The sequence below is a fragment of the Phyllostomus discolor genome, chromosome 4 (assembly GCF_004126475.2).
Source record: "Phyllostomus discolor isolate MPI-MPIP mPhyDis1 chromosome 4, mPhyDis1.pri.v3, whole genome shotgun sequence".
NCBI classification, from domain to species: Eukaryota; Metazoa; Chordata; class Mammalia; order Chiroptera; family Phyllostomidae; genus Phyllostomus; species Phyllostomus discolor.
Window position 1 is genome coordinate 125,146,713 of NC_040906.2, and position 20,320 is coordinate 125,167,032.

Genomic DNA, 20,320 nt, shown 5'->3' on the forward strand with positions numbered 1-20,320 from the left:
AATGCAGTTCTATTACGAAGCACATTGTCTTCTAGTAGGAAAGCAAATATAAAATGTCGAAAAGCAGTTGTAGAAATGTCACATTTGAATAAAGGTCATAATTTTCAGATATTCTCTTATGAATATGGTCCATGTTGAGGATGATGAAAACTGTTAACAATGGTGGTAAATGGTGGCTTTTTTTTTCTGTTTAACTCCTACAGATATTCCTGAAATTCCAGAAAGCATCTCATTCTGTAAAGCACTACAGATAGCTGACTTCAGCGGAAACCCACTGACTAGGTAAACTTTCTGTTTGCTTTTCTGTCTGTTATACTAAGGGTGCCTTTTTGAGAGCCAAGCGAAAAACACAACCAGGTTATCCGTCATAGAGGTGCCTAGATGGATTACTGTCTTTAAGGATGGTTGACCTTAACAGACATTTATTTATAAATAGCACTCTACAGTGAAAGGCACATTGTGCTATTGATGGAACATTGAAAAGTTGTGGAGGATTGCACATTCCCACTGGAGTGTGCAAAACAGAAGTAGGGAGTGCATTTCTGAAGCAATATGAAGAATTGGAGTAGTTTATCAATCCTCTTTTGATCCCTTTTGTCTGGGGGATGAGACTGAGTTCTAAACTCCTGTAAAACTTACTCCATAGGTATCCAAGGAGAAGTCCTGTTAGAGATATTTTTTCCACTCCAGGAATGAAGCATATTTAGTATCTCATCTTTCCTCTAACTCATAAAAAAAAAGAAAACAACTCTACTGACACCATTATTTTCATACTTTAGGAATAGCTGTGAGGGTTTCTTTCGGTTTATTTCTCCAAATAAAGCCTCCTGTCACTCTCTTACTACTGAGTCTACCTTTGCCCTACCCTTCCCCTTCCCTTCTCTCTTCTCCTCTTTTTTTAAAAGGATATAGGAATATCAATATTTTAAGATGCAATTAAAATTTGGGATTTGTCTCACCCATTTCAAAATTGTTTGGGACTTTTTAGTGTATGGAGTGTTGGAGACTGTCCTGTTTAATTTTGGTTTTTTTTTCCATTTCTGCTTATTTTTAAAAAGTAAATAATGTTTTTAAAAATATTTTTGGCTTTCCCTTTTTGAATCCAGTGATTAAGTTACTAATAGCATTTATTTTTATGAAAAATAATCATCTACTAAGCTCTAACCTAATAGCTTTCTAACTCATCACTATCCTGAAGTCTTGTCCTCTTTCTTAATCATCTTCCATGCACTTTTTCCTGTTCTTCAAACACTGCAGTGGCTTCTGCTCCTGTGACATCAAGTCTGAGCTCCTTGATGTGCTGTTCCATCTCCCCCATCCCCTCTCTGTCCTTGTCTGTCTGTCCCCCTTCATTGCCCTCAGTTGCCTGTGGTAGACATCACGCTCTGCTGTAGCAAAGTGCTCATAGGTTATTCATTCATTTCACGCTTCTCTCTCTTTGATGATGCCAACCCTTTACCCTCTCTAAGGTATAGCTCAGGCATCATATGTCTTGATTAATCTATGGTCCCCTCCTCCTCTGGTCTTCCATAGTCTTCTGTGCATACTTATTTCATATACTTAAAATTTACGTTTACTTACTTTCTTTGACCAAGACTCCTGGATGAGACTGAGAAAGCTAACTTGTAGTCATCTATTATTTGTTGGTATATCTCCAGCCCTACTATAATTTCTGGAATGGAGTAAGCATTCAGTAAATGTTTGTTGAACTCAACTATTTGTCCTTAAGGCAATCAGTAGCGTCAGGCAACTGGGAAATAGTCATTATGCTGCCCTTGAGTTTTTTTAACCATTACATTGCTTAATCCCCTTTTCTACATCTTTAGCTGTCATTTTCTAACATGTGCTGACATAAGACTTTACCATTACCTTAAAACTGTCTCCTGCAGAATACACCCACATTGTATGAGGATTTACTGGGTTTTACCCTGGCCTCATGTTTGGCAGGATTTGGCAGGTGTGCTGCTTTAAGAATTAAGACAATATTTGTGAGTTAAAAGGATTTTAAAAATTACTTAGCTTGTCTACATATCTTATGGCTGAAGAAGCTGAGGCTCAAATAATTTAAATGACCTTTTGAGATCATGTATCCTCCGAGTGACATCTCAGACCAGAATTCCTTTCTCCTAAACTTAAGCCTGCTTTCTCAATGCATTATACTAGTTTGGCTCCTAATGTTCACAGCCAGTAAAAAGCAAATCATCCATTTAAAAATATATTTTCTTATGTTTAGGGTCATTTTAGTTATTTTTAAAATTGTAAAATGATATATAGTTTCTGGTAAAAACTCAGGCAAAAAAGATAAGTTGTACCATTTTAACTGAAATAAAAACATTTTTAAATAAAAAATTTTACCGCTATTATACTATGGAAGAGGATTCAGCTTTGTAAAAGCCGTTACTAAGACTGTAGTTCAATGATTATGAAAATTCAGTTAAAACTTTCATCTTGCAGGGCTTGGGGTTGGTTTTGAAGTTTGGAATTAATCTATATTAAATGTGGAACAGTAGTTTTTATTTTTTCAAAAAGTAAGGTGGAAGGAGGGAGAAAAATGGAAGATTCTAATTCAGATACCATCACTGGAGCAAGAAGTCCTCCGTCTCCCAACCCCCACTATAAGTGATGCGTTCCGTTGTCTACATTACATTTATGTATGAGGACCTTCAGCATTTTAGATACAGTGAGATCTTTTTGCCTTCAGTTAGGTTTTTTTCCCTTCCTAAATTCTGGTAACCATAGAAGTATTTAAAGTAAACTTTCTTTGTAAGGTTTTGAATAATTTATTTTGAAACCTTGCTACTCAGTCGAGTTTCAGGGAAGTGTGAAAAAATTCTTTTGTGTAGAACGTGGTGAAACATATAATTATCTCAAGTGAATGACACCTTAAGTCAAATTAAAAGAAAACAAGAAAGTAGCATTTGGCCATCGGCTGATCATTTCTGAGTGATTCATAGCTTTGCTTGGATATTATAAACTTTGTGGAAAACATACTGAGCCGCTGCCGTGTGTTTCATTATGATTGTGTGGGCTAAAATCTCTCTTCATTTGCTGCTGATCAGTAAAGTCTTCACGTTCAGCTGCAGTGATTATCATTTTCTTTCATAGAGCACTCATTAGTCACACATCCCCCCCTTTATTCTTAAAGGTTGCATGTTCTTCCTCGGTAATTGTTTCTGGATCGCCCGTCAACAAGTATTTGTCATGCCCCTGTACTTGTGGTGTTTTTTCCTGATACGTGTCTCACATACAGAAGACAAGGCAGACGTGCTATGTGTAATGCAATTTTTAGGAGGTTATCCAATTAGCAATAGATGAAATCATTATAATTATGTTTAGTATGCACTGTATATATATTTTATTTTTCAATTAACAACAGCTTTTGTTTGTTTTAGATTACCAGAAAGCTTTCCTGAACTACAGAACTTGACATGTCTTTCTGTAAATGACATCTCACTGCAATCCCTACCTGAAAATATTGGCAAGTAAGTTTGGGTGTATCAGGAAAAAAGGGTGCCCAGGTCATCCATTACAGTCTCCTTCCCTTTTAAATTCTTATTTTTGTACTCAGAAAGCCATTTACTCAGTCTTCACTATCACCCTTAAAAAAGATCATAGCCAGCCTCCTGTGTTTTTACAACCAATTGCCCCTAAATTTTAATGGTTAAAAAGGATGCTGCTACTTGTTACTAGTGAAAACCATAATTTGTTTGGAAGTTCTCTTCATACTGGTAGATTCCAAAGTATTTAAGCAAAGTACCATGTGTTATGTAGGTGGTGAGGAAAATACTGTTAGAAACTACCACTCTGGGTAATTTTAAGCCATGTTAGAGAAGGGAGCCAGTGAATCTCCACTGAAAACTTAGGGGATGTGCCCCTAAACCACAGCTGTGTCTGCTGTGTTTGTGTGCTGTCGACCTGAGCTTAGGGAGTGAGAATGGTGTGTTTGCAGAGCAGGCGTGGAATTGGGAGAGGGGTGGAATGTGGCAGGCATGTTTCCACAGTGCTGGCTTAGAGGTTGGAGAGGACACAGCCATGGCAACAAATAAACTCCTTTGAGGAAAATATATGTGCTGCTGAATAAATGTTGTATTCTGTGTTTCCAGAGATGAATTAATTGAATTATCTTAGCAGATCTTTTCCATTCCTCTGGGACATACTGTGGGTTAAATCTGGCTGGCGGCTCATGCTTAAGCACTTAAAGTGAAAGCTCTGGTGGCCCACCTGACCAGGTGGCCCCGTGTTCCCTAGTGTTGTAAAGGCTTTCCTCTGTGTTCACCTGCCCTGCATGAATTCTAAGACAAAACAGAAGCTTGGGTTTTGGGGACTACAGTGTATCTGACAGATGTCTGTCCTACAAAGTTTCTTTTTTTAGAGGTGTACAGGAGCTCTGAACAGTCAACTTTGCCCCCTCCTTTCTCTTCTGTGTAGACAGAAGATGCCCAGTAGCCATGTTTCAGCCAGCATGCTCATTCAGCAGCCAATTGTGCTCTTTAGCTCTCAAGAGAGGAATGAGATAAGCCCCATGTACTCCTCAGCTTATGGTGTCAGCTGCAGTGGAAACAGCAGTGTTTTATTGTGGATGTTATGCACTTACAGTTTATTTTTCCTGTGTCAGGTTTCATATGTTTCTAATATATGAGCAGGACCCCCCAAAAACTATAATAATCTTCTGGAGGGCATGCCCCTTGTAGTACAGGCTCCCACTGCTAGGTGAGTGTTCTAGGAACCTGTCTGTATCAGTGCACCAGCTGGCATTGTTGTGAGAGGCTGCGTGTGGCTTCAGTGAATATTTTTGTTTTTGAAGACTTTCAATGTGTTTGCCCATTTCATGATGGGTGATTTACTAGTGTACCTGCCCCATCCTACCTATTCACCCAATCTTGATCTTGCCCCAAGCGACTTTTTTTGTGTTTACCTGGATGAAAAAGTCCTCAAAAGGAGATATTTTGCTGATATGAAAGAGGTGAAACCAAAATGGCAGAAGCACTAAAAGTCATTGGAGAACATTATGCTAAGTGAAACAAACCAGGTGTTGAGGGACAAATACCATATTATTTCACCTTTAACTGGAACATAGTCAACAAAAGAAAAAAGCAAACAAAATGTAACCAGAGTCATTGAGAATAAGAACAATCTAACAATAGCCAGGGGGGAGGGGACAGAGGGGAGAAGAGTTTTCAGGAACTACTGTAAAGGACACATGGACACATGGGGGAGGGTGGAAGCTAGGGAGGGAGGTGGGTTTGGAGGGGGGTGAAGCGGAGGGGTAGGGAGAAAATACAGACAACTGTAACTGAACAACAAAATGATTTAAATTTAAAAAAGGCATCAAAATTGATGAGTTCAAAAGCGTTTTTGAGCAGTGGAAAAAAATATCTTCATAGATGTATCAAATGGAGAGTACTTTGAAGGTGCCTGAAGTTAAAACATGTAAGAATAAACTTACCATTTTTTATAAATAAATTCTGTTTTTTGGGGGGTCCTTCTTCATACAGAATGGGGCAAAGGTAGATTTACAGCTATTTGTATGGAAAATAATACAATAATTAATAAATAACAATAATACAAGAATAAACTGTTGTTTCATGTACTCACAACTGTAAATCTACTGTTGACCCACCCTGTATTAGTCATTTAAATACCCAGACTGACGCTGCCCTTGTTCTGCTCCTCAGGGTCTCTGGCATATAATTCCTTTGTACCTTTCCTCCCATTCTTTCTTGGCCTATCACTCCCCTTCTTTCCTGATTCATGTCTTTTGTAGCAGGTTTAATGTTTTGAGAGAAAATATTTTCTTATTAAACCAGGGTACCCCTTTCATTCCCCACTGCATTATTTCAGTTGAAAATATTTAATAATCATTTTAAAATAAATTATAATATTTTATCCAATTTTAACCTCATCTTTTCTGATGATACCTGTGCCTATGATAATCCAGTGTCCAGGATTTCTCATATATCTGTATTTTCTGCAGGTAATAAGGGTAGTGGGTTTTTGTTTCTTTTATTTTGATTTGAGACTTAATCAACTTGCTTGTTACATCCTTTTGTATACCAATTGTTTCCAAAATAAAATTCCGTTTTGAACCTGGACCATGTGGTAAAACAGTCACCCAGGAAATAAGAATATGGGGCGGCCCTGGCTGGGTGGCTAAGTTGGTTGGAGTGTTGTCCCACACACCAAAAGGTTGTGGGTTTGATTCCTAGTCAAGGCACATACCTAGGTTGTGAGTTTGGCCCCTGGCTGGGGTGTGTGTGGGAACCAACTGATGTTTCTCTCTCATATTGATGTTTTATCTCCCTATCACTCCCCACCTTCCTCACTCTAAAATCAATAAACGTACTCAGGTGAGGATTTAAAAAAAAAAGAATATGGATGGCAAGGGAAGGTCAGATACAATTGAATGAACTGATTTTTATTAGGGTAATTTGTGAAATTAAATGGGAAAGAGTTTTCTGTTCCTGGTTTTTAATAATTTTTGTTGCCATAGCAAAATACTTTATGATTTCTACCTGTTGGATTTAAGATTTATCATGTTAAAGTTAATAGCCTGTTTGTGTGGGTGGGAGGGGGGTGTGCAGGGTTGGGGGGAAATGGGACAACTGTAATAGCATAATCAATAAAATACGATTTTTAGAAAAGAAACAATGAAAGAACAGTCTCTTTTTTGGAGAAGATTGGGCACCTCTGGTTTCCTAGATTATGTTGAAAAGATACTTGAATGTTGAAATGGTGAATTGTTGAGAAAAATCTCAAGTATGCTGCACTTAAGCCTATCATTATTTGGAACTTAACTTTGCTCGTGGCAAAGATTTTTCAGTTTCTCAAAGGATTCCCAAATGGTTTCTTAGAGCTATTATTAACCAAACCAAACAACATCTTACAGATAGTGTGGTTTTGTGAACAAGGCACCAGTATTTGATATTCCAAAAAATTAAAAAAGATAGTTGAGGGGCTAAATGAAAGAAGATGAAGGGAGCAAACGTACATAAAACCTAGACACTGACAACAATGTGGTGATGGCCAGAGGGAAAGGAGGGAGTGGGTGGGTGGAGGTGGGCAAAGGTGGGTAAGAAATGGGGACAGAAAGGGACTTTGCTTGGGGCCATGGGCAAATGTTGTAGTATGCAGATTTCTGTTTCATTGAGTTGTACACTTGAAACTTCTAAGATTTTGTGGACCAGTGTCACTCCAATACATTCAATTAGAAAGAAAGAAGAAGGCCCCCTAAGTGGTGTGGCTCAGTGGATTGAGTGCTGGCTGGTGAACCAAAGGGTTGCTGGTTCGATTCCCAGTCAGGGCACATGCCTGGGTTGTGGGCCAGGTCCCCAGTAGGGGGTGCACAAGAGTCAACCACACATTGATGTTTTTCTCCCTCCCTTCTCCTCTCTAAAAATAAATAAAATCTTTTAAAAAATAAATATACATATTAAAAAAGAGAAAGACAAGAAATGACCACTTAAGTGATTGATACTTTTTATCTTTTTGTATTCTGAAGTGGAGATTTTTGCATAAATTAACACTGCTTATTTGGTCAAGTGAGTCAGCCACCTCATTGTAGTTCTTTTAAGCATCAGTGAAACCAGGACCTGTTTCTCTTTTTGCCACCTAGCAGAGTACATGGTATTAACCAGGAAAGTATGGATTTCTGAGGGACTTGGGCACCCTCAGGATGGGCAGGAGTACAACCTGAAGAAGAGAGGCACACCTTTATGTAGGACAGACTTGCAGCACCTGGAAGCTGTGGCACCTGGAAGCATATGTCCCATCTTGTGTTTGATTTGCCCACAATTATTTAATCTGAAGAGTGTTTGATGGCAGAGTTGGACCTGGAGTACAGCTCTCCTGGTTCCAGTCCCATGTTTTCCTACTACTTTACCTGACATTACTGTAGAACAGTTGGTTCCCAGGGCCCTTTGGGGCTCAGTAACTTTTTCTTACTGCCCCTAGCAATACCTAGTAGTTCCATTTATTAAGTAGTTAGATCCAAACAACTTGGTAAGTATTTTTGTCGTAACAGCCTAGTGGCTGTTGGAAAAAGTAATACACCCAAATTGAAAGAATGTTCTTATTTCATTCTTACGTATCCCCAGTTGTTTACTATGGGATGTCGGTACTGTTGGACACTGCTTAGTGTCTCAAACTACAACTCATTTCCTGTTCTGCATTGATTTTTCCCCTGGTAACTGCCTTTTATCTCAGCAGTTGCTGAAAACCCAGCGTGTAAAGATAGGATGTCCTCGAAAGAAATGTAGTGCTTATCTAACGTGAACCTGAACTACCTGAGCTGGTTACTTCCCGTGGTGTCAGACAGACCTTGAGTGTGCCGTCTCTCTCAAATGTAAACTTCTCTGTGGGGCTCTGATCAGCTTCTGCAGCTTCCCTGGACGCATTAGTGCACAACAGCCATACTTGTTGCTCTCTTGAGAGCACTGCTGTGAAAACTCGGGCATGCACAGCATCAGTTAGTATATGGGAAGAAACCAGGCATCATGCTGATTGCTCTGCTTTCTTTCATTCCACTGCACAGCATTGTGTTCACATCCTTTATCACATGGCTATATGACAGGTAAGCATTAGTGTGGTTACTTTGATAAAGCAGATCTTTCAAATAGTAGAATCTCTGTAATACTTTGTAATGACATGAGGATTGGTCATGAACATCTTTCGAACCAGACAGAGGTATACTGGCTACCTCATGCAAAGTCTCACATTTTTCTTTTACTAAGATAAAAGTATCCCGAATTCACTTACCCTTTTTTTGTGTGGTGGCACCTTAATACCTTACTCAGTCCTTCAAACTAAAGGTGATGTTTAACATTGAGTGAGAAACTTAACTCACCTTCAGTGGATTTTAAAATTATTTTGAAGATTCTATTTATTTATTTATTTTTGAAGAGAGGGGAAGAGAGGGAGAGAAACATCAATGTGAGAGAGAAACATCAGTTGATCATTTGGTTGCCCTTGTGCATGCCCTGACCCGGGGATCAAACCTGCAACCTAGGCATATGCCCTGACTGAGAATTGAACCAGCAACTTGTTGGTTTACAGGATGACGCCCAACCACCTGAGCCACACCAGTCAGGGCTATTTTTAAAATAAATAAAAGGATTTTATAGGTATTCTCTTAAATGCATAGGGACCACTATTCTAGAATAGAATGTTTGGGAGACAGTTAAGCTCCCAGCCAGTGGTTCTCAAGCTCTGCCTTGTTGGGCCCCAGGGATTCCATTGAAGTCCCTCCAGGGCATTGTAGGGAGTGAGAACTAGTGCTATGGTAGGTGGTCCCTGCTGAATCCTGTTTGCATCAGCAGAGCTCTATTATTAGCTTAACATTTTCTTTTGCTTTGGTGTTGCATATAATACTTGCTTAAAATAAGTCTGTTGCAAATATTTTTCAAGTTAAGTTTTGAGACTGCTGTTTCAGACACTTAATAGTACTGGGTAACCCAAAAAGTCTGTTACTTTTTTTTTTCTGTATGATGGCTGTAGTAGTGCTTAGTTGCCTTTAACTTCATTTGAAACAATTTTGTTAGATTGTGTTGTGACAGCTGTCATAATAGTGTGCATTAAAAAATACTTATCAAAATTGGTGAATTTTTGTGCAGCCCTTTTAATATTGAATATGGGAGAAAATATGCAACATTTTCAGTATATTATGCTTTATTATTTCAAGAAAGGTAAAAATTCAACTGAAATGCAGAAAAAGATTTGTGTAGGGTATGGAGGAGGAGGTGTGACTGATTGAACCTGTCAAAAGTGGTTTGCAAAGCTTCTTGGTACTACTGGCATTTTGCCTAAATAATTCTTAGCTGTAGGGCCCACTAGAAGCCAATAGCGGGGGGAGATAGGAAATAGCCGACAAACTCAGACTATCCAAATCAATAAAAGTTTTTGATGGAAATGAAAAATGTGTCTTTCATTCTGTGGAAAAAACATAACAGACTTCTTGGCCAACCTAATACTTGTTTATTGTAGCAGATGCATTATGGGGTTTTTACTGCGATGTGGATCCCGCTGAGCTCTGCTCAAACCCAGCAGAAAGCTTCAGATCCTTTCATGAAAGTGAATTTTAAAACTTTTTACTTGCCTTCTCTTTCCAAACTGACAGATATTTTTCTCACTTAATGATTAAAAAGTCTACCTCTTTTGTCAGTCCTTCTCCAGTGTTTGGAAGAGGTGAAACAGATTACAAATTCACAGGTTCCCTGACTGTATACCCTTTACTTCCCACATAATAAGCACCTTAGTCCTTTGTACAACAGTCTCGTTGCTCAGTGCTTGTGCATATGTATAATTAGTGTCTGCACCTGGATCACCTTGTACCCTGAAACTGGGGGGGTCTCAGTTGTTAAACTGTCTTTGTGTTTGTACTGAACCTGGTGTTACTCTGACATACTGAGCAAATACATATGACAAAGCACACCGTGTTACCTCCTACACCCTGCTGTCTTCTAACCTGCCATCATAAGTAATCCAGTCAAATTCTAGAAGCTCTTTACTAGGACCACGTTAGCCTGTTCCTGCATAGTCACTTTTCTGTGTCAGTGCTGTACACTCAATTTGTGTAAAAAGTTCACATAAACAAACAACCGTGAAATAAAACTGCTTTTGTTTGCTCTAAAACCTTCTAATGAAGAATAATTACTGTCTGTTAATACTGGTTAATTTCCCCTAACATGAGGCGTGGTTAGGAAGAGATTTTAAAAGTGTGTATCTTTAGGGAAAAAATAGCTCACTAGAAGAACTGGTGAGCTTCTTCCTTTTAATAACAGTTCTGAACATTTATCACACTTTTCTGCTTATGTTGCAGAAAGCTCAAAGCTAACTTCACTGATCAGTGAGAGCAGCTATTTTAATTCTGTGTGGTGAAGGGAAGTAAGGAATTGGGGAGAGAGATGTTCCTGGCATTTACAGTGGGGTGGGGGTGCTCTCTTAGGTTCATGTAGTCCCGTTACAACACCTGTACTCATAAGGTTAGCATTAACCGCCCTAAGCTTTATTACCTTTGTTTGTGAAAGGAGGATAAGGAATCTGTCCAGGTCTGTGTTCCTGGTGGGTGGTAGAGCTTGAATTTAAAGTTCATTTTTTCCTTGAAGAAACTGCATTTTCTTTGCTTCATATTGTCTCACAGTGCGTACATTAGTTTCTTCCTCCCTCACATGTCCCTAATTTTCTATTTCATGAAACGATTTACATATTCGTATTCTTTAAAAACTTTTAAAACTCTCTTTTAGAAAAATTTGGGAGATAGATATGGTCTGTCCAGAAAGTATCCAGCCACATACTATGTAAAATAGAGACATTTATTGAAGAAGATACAAGAAACATTGTACATGGGAAGATGATGCCTCAGCCCCCTTCAAAGTAGGCACCTTGGGACCTCACAGTTCTCCCAGGCACATCAGCTGCCCCACTCTATTTTCCTGAATCTCATTGATGGTCTGCCTGAAATCTCTTTCCATTCAAAGGTGATTTTACTTTTGGGAAAAGTTAGAAGTCACGGGGTACCAAATCTGGGCTGTAGGGGGGCTGAGTCACTTGGGTGAATCAATGTTTTGCCAAAAATCTCTGCATGAGATGCAGTGTATAAGCAGGCATGTTATTTTGATGAAGCTGCCAATTACCAGCAGCCCACAGCTGTGGCCCTCTAAATTATCAAATAGTTTCTACAGAGTAATGTTCAAGCTTAACACAAAATTTGATGCAGATTCATCACTCTACTTGCTCAGTCATTTTGAATGTGACAGCCACACAGTACACATGCTCACTCAATGGCATCTACTACCCCCACTGACTAGTACAATGAAGTCATCGTTGTTCACACATGTGCATTTCATCTCACTCTCCTTAGCTGCCAGTTTACATTAATGTGATGCAAACGTTTCTTGTTACATTAACAATGGTTAGACTTCTTCCCGACAGACATGTCTCACTGAAGATGCCAGTTAGCATGGAAGGGCAGCAGTTGAGGAGGATGGAAGCATTCAGTAGGGTCTTGGAGAATCAACTTCCGAGTCTTGATAGGCTCTAGGAAAACTGAATACAATGGATTTTTCAGATATGCCCTTGGTAACAGTACCTAGTGACCAATGACTTTTTATTGCACTATCACTAAAAAAACTTGGAAGATTTCACTTAAAGTCAGGAAGGAAATTTTTACTTTGAGAAGTTTTTAGATGTTGACAAAATTTGTGAAAAATTTATCTTCCGAACAGCATTTTAATACTGAAAATATTTTTCTTGAGGTCAGTTGTATCAATTTCTACTCAAGTAAATCACATACTGCAATGTTTTTACTTTTTAAAAATGAGTTGGGCTACAGATGGATGTTATCTGTATATAAAGAATTTTAAAGAATCCACAGAAACTATTAGAGCTAATAAATGAACTTGGCAAGATTACAGTATGTAGGTTCAGGGACTTAGGGCCAAGATGGAGGCGTAGGTAAATATACACTGCATTCTGGCACAACCAAAAGAAGGACAACAACAAATTTAAAAACAAAAAACAACCAGAACTGCCAGAAAATGGAACTGTATGGAAGTCTGACACCAAAGAGTTAAAGAAGAAACATTTATCTAGACTGGTAGAGGGGCAGAGATGGGCAGCCAGGGTGGAGAGGGTGCACAGTATGGCGGCCGCTGGACCAGGTGGTTCCACATTTGTATGCGGATAAACCAGGAGGAAGAACTGGGGAGCAAGACAGACCATGTAATCCAGGGTTCCAGTGCAGGGAAATAAAGCATCAAAACCTCTGACTATAAAAATCTGTGGGGGCTATGGTGGTGGAAGAAACTGGGAGCCTCACAGGAAAGTTCATTGGAGAGACCCACAGGGTCCAGCAATGTACAAAAGTCCACCCACCCAGGAATCAGCACCAGAAAGCCCCAATGTGCATGTGGGTGGCAGGGGAAGTGACTGAAAGCTGGCCCAGAGCTGAGCAAGCAACATTGTTCCATCTCTGACCCCTCCTCCACATATAGCACCACAATGTAGTGACCTGGGTTGCTTGGCCCTGGTGAATACCTAAGGCTCCACCCCTTACAATGTAACAGGTACACTGAGAAAAAGAAATAAGACCCAAATGAAAAAATACATCAAAGCCCCCAAAATAGAACTAAGTGATGAAGAGATAGCCAACCTATCAGATGCAGAGTTCAAAACACTGGTAATCAGTATGCTCACAGAAGTGGTTGAGTATGGTCACAAAATAGAGGAAAAAGTGAAGGCTATGCAAAATAAAGGAAAATAATGAGGGAACAACAGTGAAGGGAAGGAAACTGGGACTCAAGTCAATGGTTTGGAGAAGAAGAAACAAATACACTTTCAGCCAGAACAGAATGAAGAACAAGAATTCCAGAAAAATGAGGAGAGCCTTAGGAACCTCTGGGACAACTTTAAATGTTCCAACATCTGTATCATAGGGATGCCAGAAAGAGAAGAGGAAGAACAAGAAGTTGAAAACTTGTTTGAAAACATAATGAAGGACTACGTCCCCAATCTGGAAAAGGAAATAGACTTCTAGGAAGTCCAGGGAGCTCAGAGAGTCCCAAAGAAGTTGGACCCAAGGAAGCATACACCAAGGTACATCACAAGTAAGTTACTCAAGATTAAAGGAGAGAATCTTAAAAGCAGCAGGAGAAAAGGGGACAGTTACCTACAAAGGAGTTCCCATATGACAAATCAGCTGATTTCTCAAAAGAAACCTTGCAGGCGAGAGGAAGCTGGAAAGAAGTATTCCAAGTCATGAAAGGCAAGGACCTACATCCAAGATGACCCTGTCCAGCAAAGCTTTCATTTGGAATGGGAGGGAGATAAAGTGCTTCCCAGATAAGGTCAAGTTAAAGGAGTTCATCATCACCAAGTCCTTATTATATGCAATGTTAAAGGGACTTATCTGAGAAAAAGATGATCATCAAAAATCCGAATACTAAAATGACAACAAATTCACAACTATCAACAACTGAACCTAAACAAAACAAAAACAAACAAAGGCAACAACTAGAACAGGAACAGAATCACAGAAATGGAGATCATGTGGAGGGTTATCAACAGGGTAGGGGAGAGTGGGGGAAAAGTTACAGGGAATGAGAAGCATAAATGGTACATACAAAATAGGGGGAGTTTAAGAATAGTATAGACATGGGGAAGCAAAGGATCTTATATGTACGACCCATGGACATGAACTAAGGGAGGGTGGGGATGCTGGTGGGACAGGGGGCAGGGTGCAGGATGGAGAGGAATAAAAGGGAGAGAAAAATGAGAGAACTCATAATCAATAAAATATATTTTTAAGAAGATTACAGTATATAAGATACAGTATATAATATACAAAAATTAGTTGTATTTCTATATACTAGCTTTGAGCAATCAAGCAATTAAATTAATAAAAAAATTAATTTATGAAGCACCAAAAAAATAAAATAGGAATAAATTGAATAGAAATGTATAATAGATACACTGCAGACTACAAAACATTGTTGAAGTTAAAGAAGACCTTAATAAATGGAAAGACATCTTTTGTTTACAGACTGGAGGACTTTATATTACTAAGATAGCAGTACTTCCCAAGTTGATCTACAGAATCAACTCCGCCCTGTTAAAACCTTATTGGGCTTCTTTGCAGGAGTTCATGAGTTGATCTTAAAATTCATATTGAAATATCACAGATCCAGAATTGCCAATACAATCTTAAGGAAGAACAGCCAAGTTGGAGGACTCACACTTGCAAATTTTAAAACCTAACTGCAAAGCTACAATAATCAAGACTGTGTGGTTCTGGTATAAGGGCAAATGCACAGATCAGTGGAATAGAATTGGAAATTTAGAAATAAGCCCTTGCATTTATGGTGAACTAATTTTTAACAAGAGTACTAAATAAAACAAATGAGGAAAACCTTTTTAAGTGCTATTGGGGCAACTGAATATTCATCTGCATGTAAAAGAATGACGTTATACTCCTACTTCACACTACATACAAAAAATAATAACTACATGGAGCAAAGACTGAAATGTAAGAGTTAAAACTCTCGTAAGAAAACATAGGGGTACATCTTCATGACGTTGAATTAGGCCCTAGTTTCTTAGATACAACACCAAAAGCCCAGAAAAGTGTATAAATTGAACTTCAGCAAAATTAAAGACTTTTGCGTATCAGAGGGCACCATCAAGAAAGTGAAAAGAAGTATTCACTTTATGAATACTTCTGGTACTTTCTCCTACAGGTGGGAGAAAGTATTTGAAACTCATATAAGGACAAAATCACAATCATATACCACTTTACACCCACTGGGTGACTGCAATCAAAACGATGAATGAAAACAAACGGTGAGGATGTGGAGATGCTGTTGGTGGGAATGTAAGATGATAGGCCCCTTGTTTGAGGGGGCAGGTCTTCCTCAAAACATTGGACATAGTTACCCTGTGACCCAGCAGTTTCCCTCCTAGTTATATATACCCAAGAGGATTGAAAACATGTCTACGCAAAAGCTTATGCACACATGTTCCTAGTAGCATTATTAATAATACTCAGAAGGTGAAAACAACCCAGATTTTTATCAGTTGATGAGCTGATAAACAAAATATGGTATGGCGTTTCCATATAATGGAGTTTTATTCAGCCATAAAAAGTAATGAGGTACTGATACATGCTACAATACAGATGAACCTTGAAAACATGCTAAGTAAAAGAAGCCAAGCAGAAAAGGCCACATATTGTATGATTCCATTTATATGACATGTCCAATGTAAGCAAATCCTTAGAGTCAGAAATTAGACTAGTGGTTGGCAGCAGCTGGGGAGGCAGGGCGGGGCAGTGTAAGGCGTGACTTCCGAGAGGCACAAGTTTATTTTTGGATGATGAAAATTTTCTGGAATTTGGTAGTGGTTCTGTTTGCACAATCTTAGGCATGTACTAAAAACCATTGAATTGTATACATTAAAAGGTGAATTTTATACTGTGTGACATAGAGGTCAATGAATAAAAGAAAAGGATGGGCCTCAGGCATACTTGAAGCCTGGTGCTGTGGAAGGATGACACTATACCTGGGAAACTGGCCTAGTGTATTCTCACCAGAAAAACTGTAATGTAGCCTTACGAGTAATGCTTTGAGGTCATTTCATCTCAGTTACTCACACGTGGTGACCAGGCGGTATACGTAGCCAAAGCCTCCAGAACGTTCAGGTGATGTGGAGTGGGAGTGAAGGTCAGGAGGGGACAAAACCCCGTGGGAACTCGTGGGGAACTTTGAGGGTCAAGGGAAGCCCTCTGCTTTGCTTTCGGTGCACGCTGCTTTGTTTCTACTTTGTGTGTCTGTCTCCATGAGATGCCAGATCCTTGGCAATAAAAGAAACTAGCATCTTTAAAAAAATAAGTTAACCTAAATATATCTAAACATCTTTACTCTGTTTAATGAAAGTTTTTTCTTAAAAACATAGCATATTTTAAAGGAGAAGAAGTATAGGTAATGGACAGGCATAGTATCCAAAACATAATTGTCAGTCACTAAATGGTTATTTTCAATAAACATTTAATTATGAAGGTTTGCTAATAGAAGCAGAACTAGTGAATAGCCCTGGGTTCTCTGGCAGATTGAAATAGAGCACATGGGTCTGACTTTGTGACTGCTACCCTAGGGGATGGTGACCTTAATTTCAGTGGGCTTGAACTCAGTGAGCCACGTGGCTCCTGCTAATAAGGCCTCCTGCAAGGCTGCTTACCCGTAATGTATTAGTGCTTGCTGCCTAAGGGGAATAAATCTTATTTTTGAAAACTGTTATCACACTTAATGCTCTTTTGTGAGGCCTTGGAGTTTCTATAAAATGTGTATTATTTCAAAAACAAATAAAAATTTTAGAAAAATATCTGTAACAAAGACACCATAAAGAAATATGTAACCTGAGATTTCTTAAATAATAGTTTCATTTCTTTTTTTATAAGGTTTTTTAAAAAAAAATTTATTTATTTTTTAGAGAGGGAAGGGAGGGAGGGAGAGAGGGAGAGGGAGAGAGAGAGAGGGAGAAAAGGAGGGAGGGAGGGAGGAAAGGAAGGAAGGAAGGAAGGAAGGAAGGAAGGAAGGAAGGAAGGAAGAGAGAAACATCAATGTGCGGTTGCTGGGGGTTATGGCCTGCAACCCAGGCATGTACCCTGACTGGGAATCAAACCTGCTACACTTTGGTTTGCAGCCCGTGCTCAATCCACTGAGCTACGCCAGCCAGGGCTAATCGTTTAATTTCTAAAAAGCAGAAATCAGTGAGTGCTTAAGCAATTCCCCCATCTCCATCAATATTGTTTCTCCCAAATATCATTGTCATAAATCGTGTAGAGTTTATGTTTTAATGGCTTTATAGTGTAATGCCATTTGTTTTCTTGGTCTATCTTAATTTGTTTTATTTTTTACTTTCTTAATGATTTGGGCCACCAAAATGGAAAAAAAAAATCCAAGAGGATTAAACTTTTTTTTTAAATAGTAGAGAACAGATGTAAATTCTTTAAAGTAACCATTCACCCAGTCCCTGAAATAGAACCCTAAAAATACAGTTGACCTACATTCTGACTTACAAAAGAGTGTCACTTTTGTCCCCGCCATCATGAACTGTGTAAAACTTCAAGCGTTAGTGTGCTTAGCAGAAAGACTCCAACACTTTCCTGCAAGGCTTGTTAGGCTTTCTTTTAACCCCACCTGGTGGGAGAGAAGGTGGGAGTGACAGTGAGAAAAGAAAATCATGTCTTTTTGTGGGAGGAGGATGAGGTCATGCCAACAACACTGCATAGATATTTAATTGGCCAGAAATTAAAACCAAAGGGTAAAACAACTGTTAATAGGGGAGTGTTTAAAAACATTCAGGTGAGTGTAGATGGTGAAATTTTATGCAATTTTAAGAAACTTGCTAGTATGTATAGGTAAGTGAGACAAATCTGTTAAGGGAGGAAAGCAAAGTGTCAGGTATGTATAGGATGCTACCTTTCATGTGAAGAGGAGGAGAATGAGACTATATATTCATGCCTGCTTGTCTTTACATCAAAGAAAACTCTTGGGTGAATGCAGACATAACTAACAAAAATGTGATTTCTTATGAGAAGGGTCTCGGTGGTGGGAAACCCAATAGATGGGGGACAAAGATGGGAGAAAAACTTATTACTGAATACTTTGTTTTATAGATGTATTACCTAATCACAAAGTTGACTTAGAGATTGCAGAAGATAGTGATTAAAAATGCAGATTCCTTTTCTGGCCCATGTGGCTCAGTTGGTTGGAGCATTGTCTCATAGACCAAAGGGGCATGGGCACATACCCAGGTTTTGGATTCAACCACTGGTTGGTGTGCATACGAGAAGCAACCAATCGGTGTGTCTTTCACATTGAATTCTCTCTCTCTCTCTCTCTTTCTCTCTCCCCCCACTCCCCCTTCTCTCTCTTTCTCTTTCTCTGCCTCCCCTGCCTTCCTATTTTCTTTAAAAGCAATGAAAAGAAATGTTCTCAGGTGAGGATAAAAAATTTAAAAAATGCAGATTCCTTAGAGAGACCTGGCTTTGCCACTCACCAGTTGTGAGACCTTGTTCAAGTTCCCTCTCTCTGCCTTAGTTTTCTTGTCCGTAAAGTTAATTCTTGTGAAGTACCTATGGCAATGTGTCCTGTAGCAAGCTGCTGATATCGTTATTAGTGGGAATATTAAAGATCAGTAATTCTCATATTATACCTCAAGTGTCTAATTTTTGTCACTTTTGTGAAAGTGTCAGAAATACCTATCACTTTTCTTTTGTCCATATGATGTCATGTTGTAACTGAAGTGGCTGCTAAATGCATGTAAAGTTTGGGTTTTCTTGTTTCTCTGGGCCTCTGAAGTAGACAGAATTGGGCTCACATCTCCCACTCCAACCCTCTCAGCACTGTGTTCTTTTTAGGTGCTTTAAGAGATGCAAAGATATTTGTATTGAACTGACTGGGTTTCTTTGTTTGGCAGGGACAGGGGATCACTGTACTGAGGTTTCAGTTTAAGTTGCTATATTCTGAAAGACTAGGAAGGGAGATCGTTCATTCGTTCATTCATTCATTCAATTTTAATTTATGTATCTGGTCTAAACCTTCATTCAGGCAGATCCCATTTTATATCAGCTGGTTCTAGAATAATCTGGAGAACCACATTTTGGGATGGGCTGGCAGAATTCTGCATTTGTTCTGAAACTATCCTAAACAAGAACTGATGAGCACCAAACCCTTGCTTTTATTTTAGAATCAGTTAAAATGATTCTCTGAACTGGGAATGACTGGTCCATATTATAGCTGAGGTTTGGACTGTATGGGAGGTGGGAATCTAGTTAAGGCTGTTCCTTTGCTTTCTCTTCCTTGTCCTTCCAATTGATCTCCAGTTATGGACAGTATGTGGTTAGTTAACAGCTGGCCAATGCCAGTGGCTCACCATCTGCAGGGCCTGTTCTTTGAGAAGTGTTTTGTAGTAGAGATGACTTCTGTGATTAATAGTATCTTTTAGCAATCTTTTAGAAGACCCTGACTCAAGTACATGCACTTGTAAGGTACCAGACTGCTTAGGAACAGAGGATGTTTCAAGGAAATAAGGCACAAAGCTGGCTCTGTAAACGTGACTGGAAAATATGTATGCCTTACTTGCCATAGTACATTTGATTATATTCATTCCAGGGGAAATTGATACGGTGGTGAAGCATCTCAGCTGAGCAAATCCAGCTAGTTAGTGAGGGACAGCCCAGGATTTGAGCTCAAGCATCTGGCATCTCGCCTCTGAGAAGTAACATGCTCTTTTCAGAGTGGCACTTTTCATCTGTGGGTCCATGGTGTGTGTTTATGATGTTTGAGTTCTTCATTTCAAAGAGTTTAAAATTATGGGGAAGAGTTGCCTCAGAAAGGCTATTATTTTATATACGTTAATTTTCGAGTTTTGAAAGGGTACCAAAATGATACTTCTTGTAACACCTGTACATTCACCTTTTTCCTACTATCCAAAAACAATAGAAACCAAGAGGTTTTGTAATCAGACCTTTTTTACTGAAGAGGATATTATATTTGGATGTTAATGTGTAGGAATGGGAGCTATGTGTTTAATCTAACATGACATTATTACTGAGTTACATATGTCCACAAATGTGTTGGCATTTTTACAGTATTTTTACTCAAGCATTATTTGCTTTTAGTAATTGTGGCCTATGCCTTTTACCTTTCAGACAATATTTAAAGATAATTTTAAAATGTGTATTGTATTTTTAAAATGACATAAACCAACAGAAACTCCACTGCCCTGGCCGTGGTTAAGAAGGTAAGACGTATTCTGAGAGTCCCAGAGA

The 20,320-nt window shown here is 38.9% G+C and overlaps 1 protein-coding gene across 1 annotated transcript in view; it reads left to right on the forward strand.

Moving 5' to 3' along the window:
• Positions 1 to 20,320, forward strand: part of LRRC1 (leucine rich repeat containing 1) — a 140,455-nt gene that overhangs the window by 84,033 nt on the left and 36,102 nt on the right. The window contains exons 3-4 of the mRNA XM_036024245.1: positions 204 to 282; positions 3,393 to 3,482. Of these exons, the coding sequence (XP_035880138.1) occupies positions 204 to 282; positions 3,393 to 3,482 (169 nt within the window). The remainder of the gene's footprint in view (positions 1 to 203; positions 283 to 3,392; positions 3,483 to 20,320) is intronic.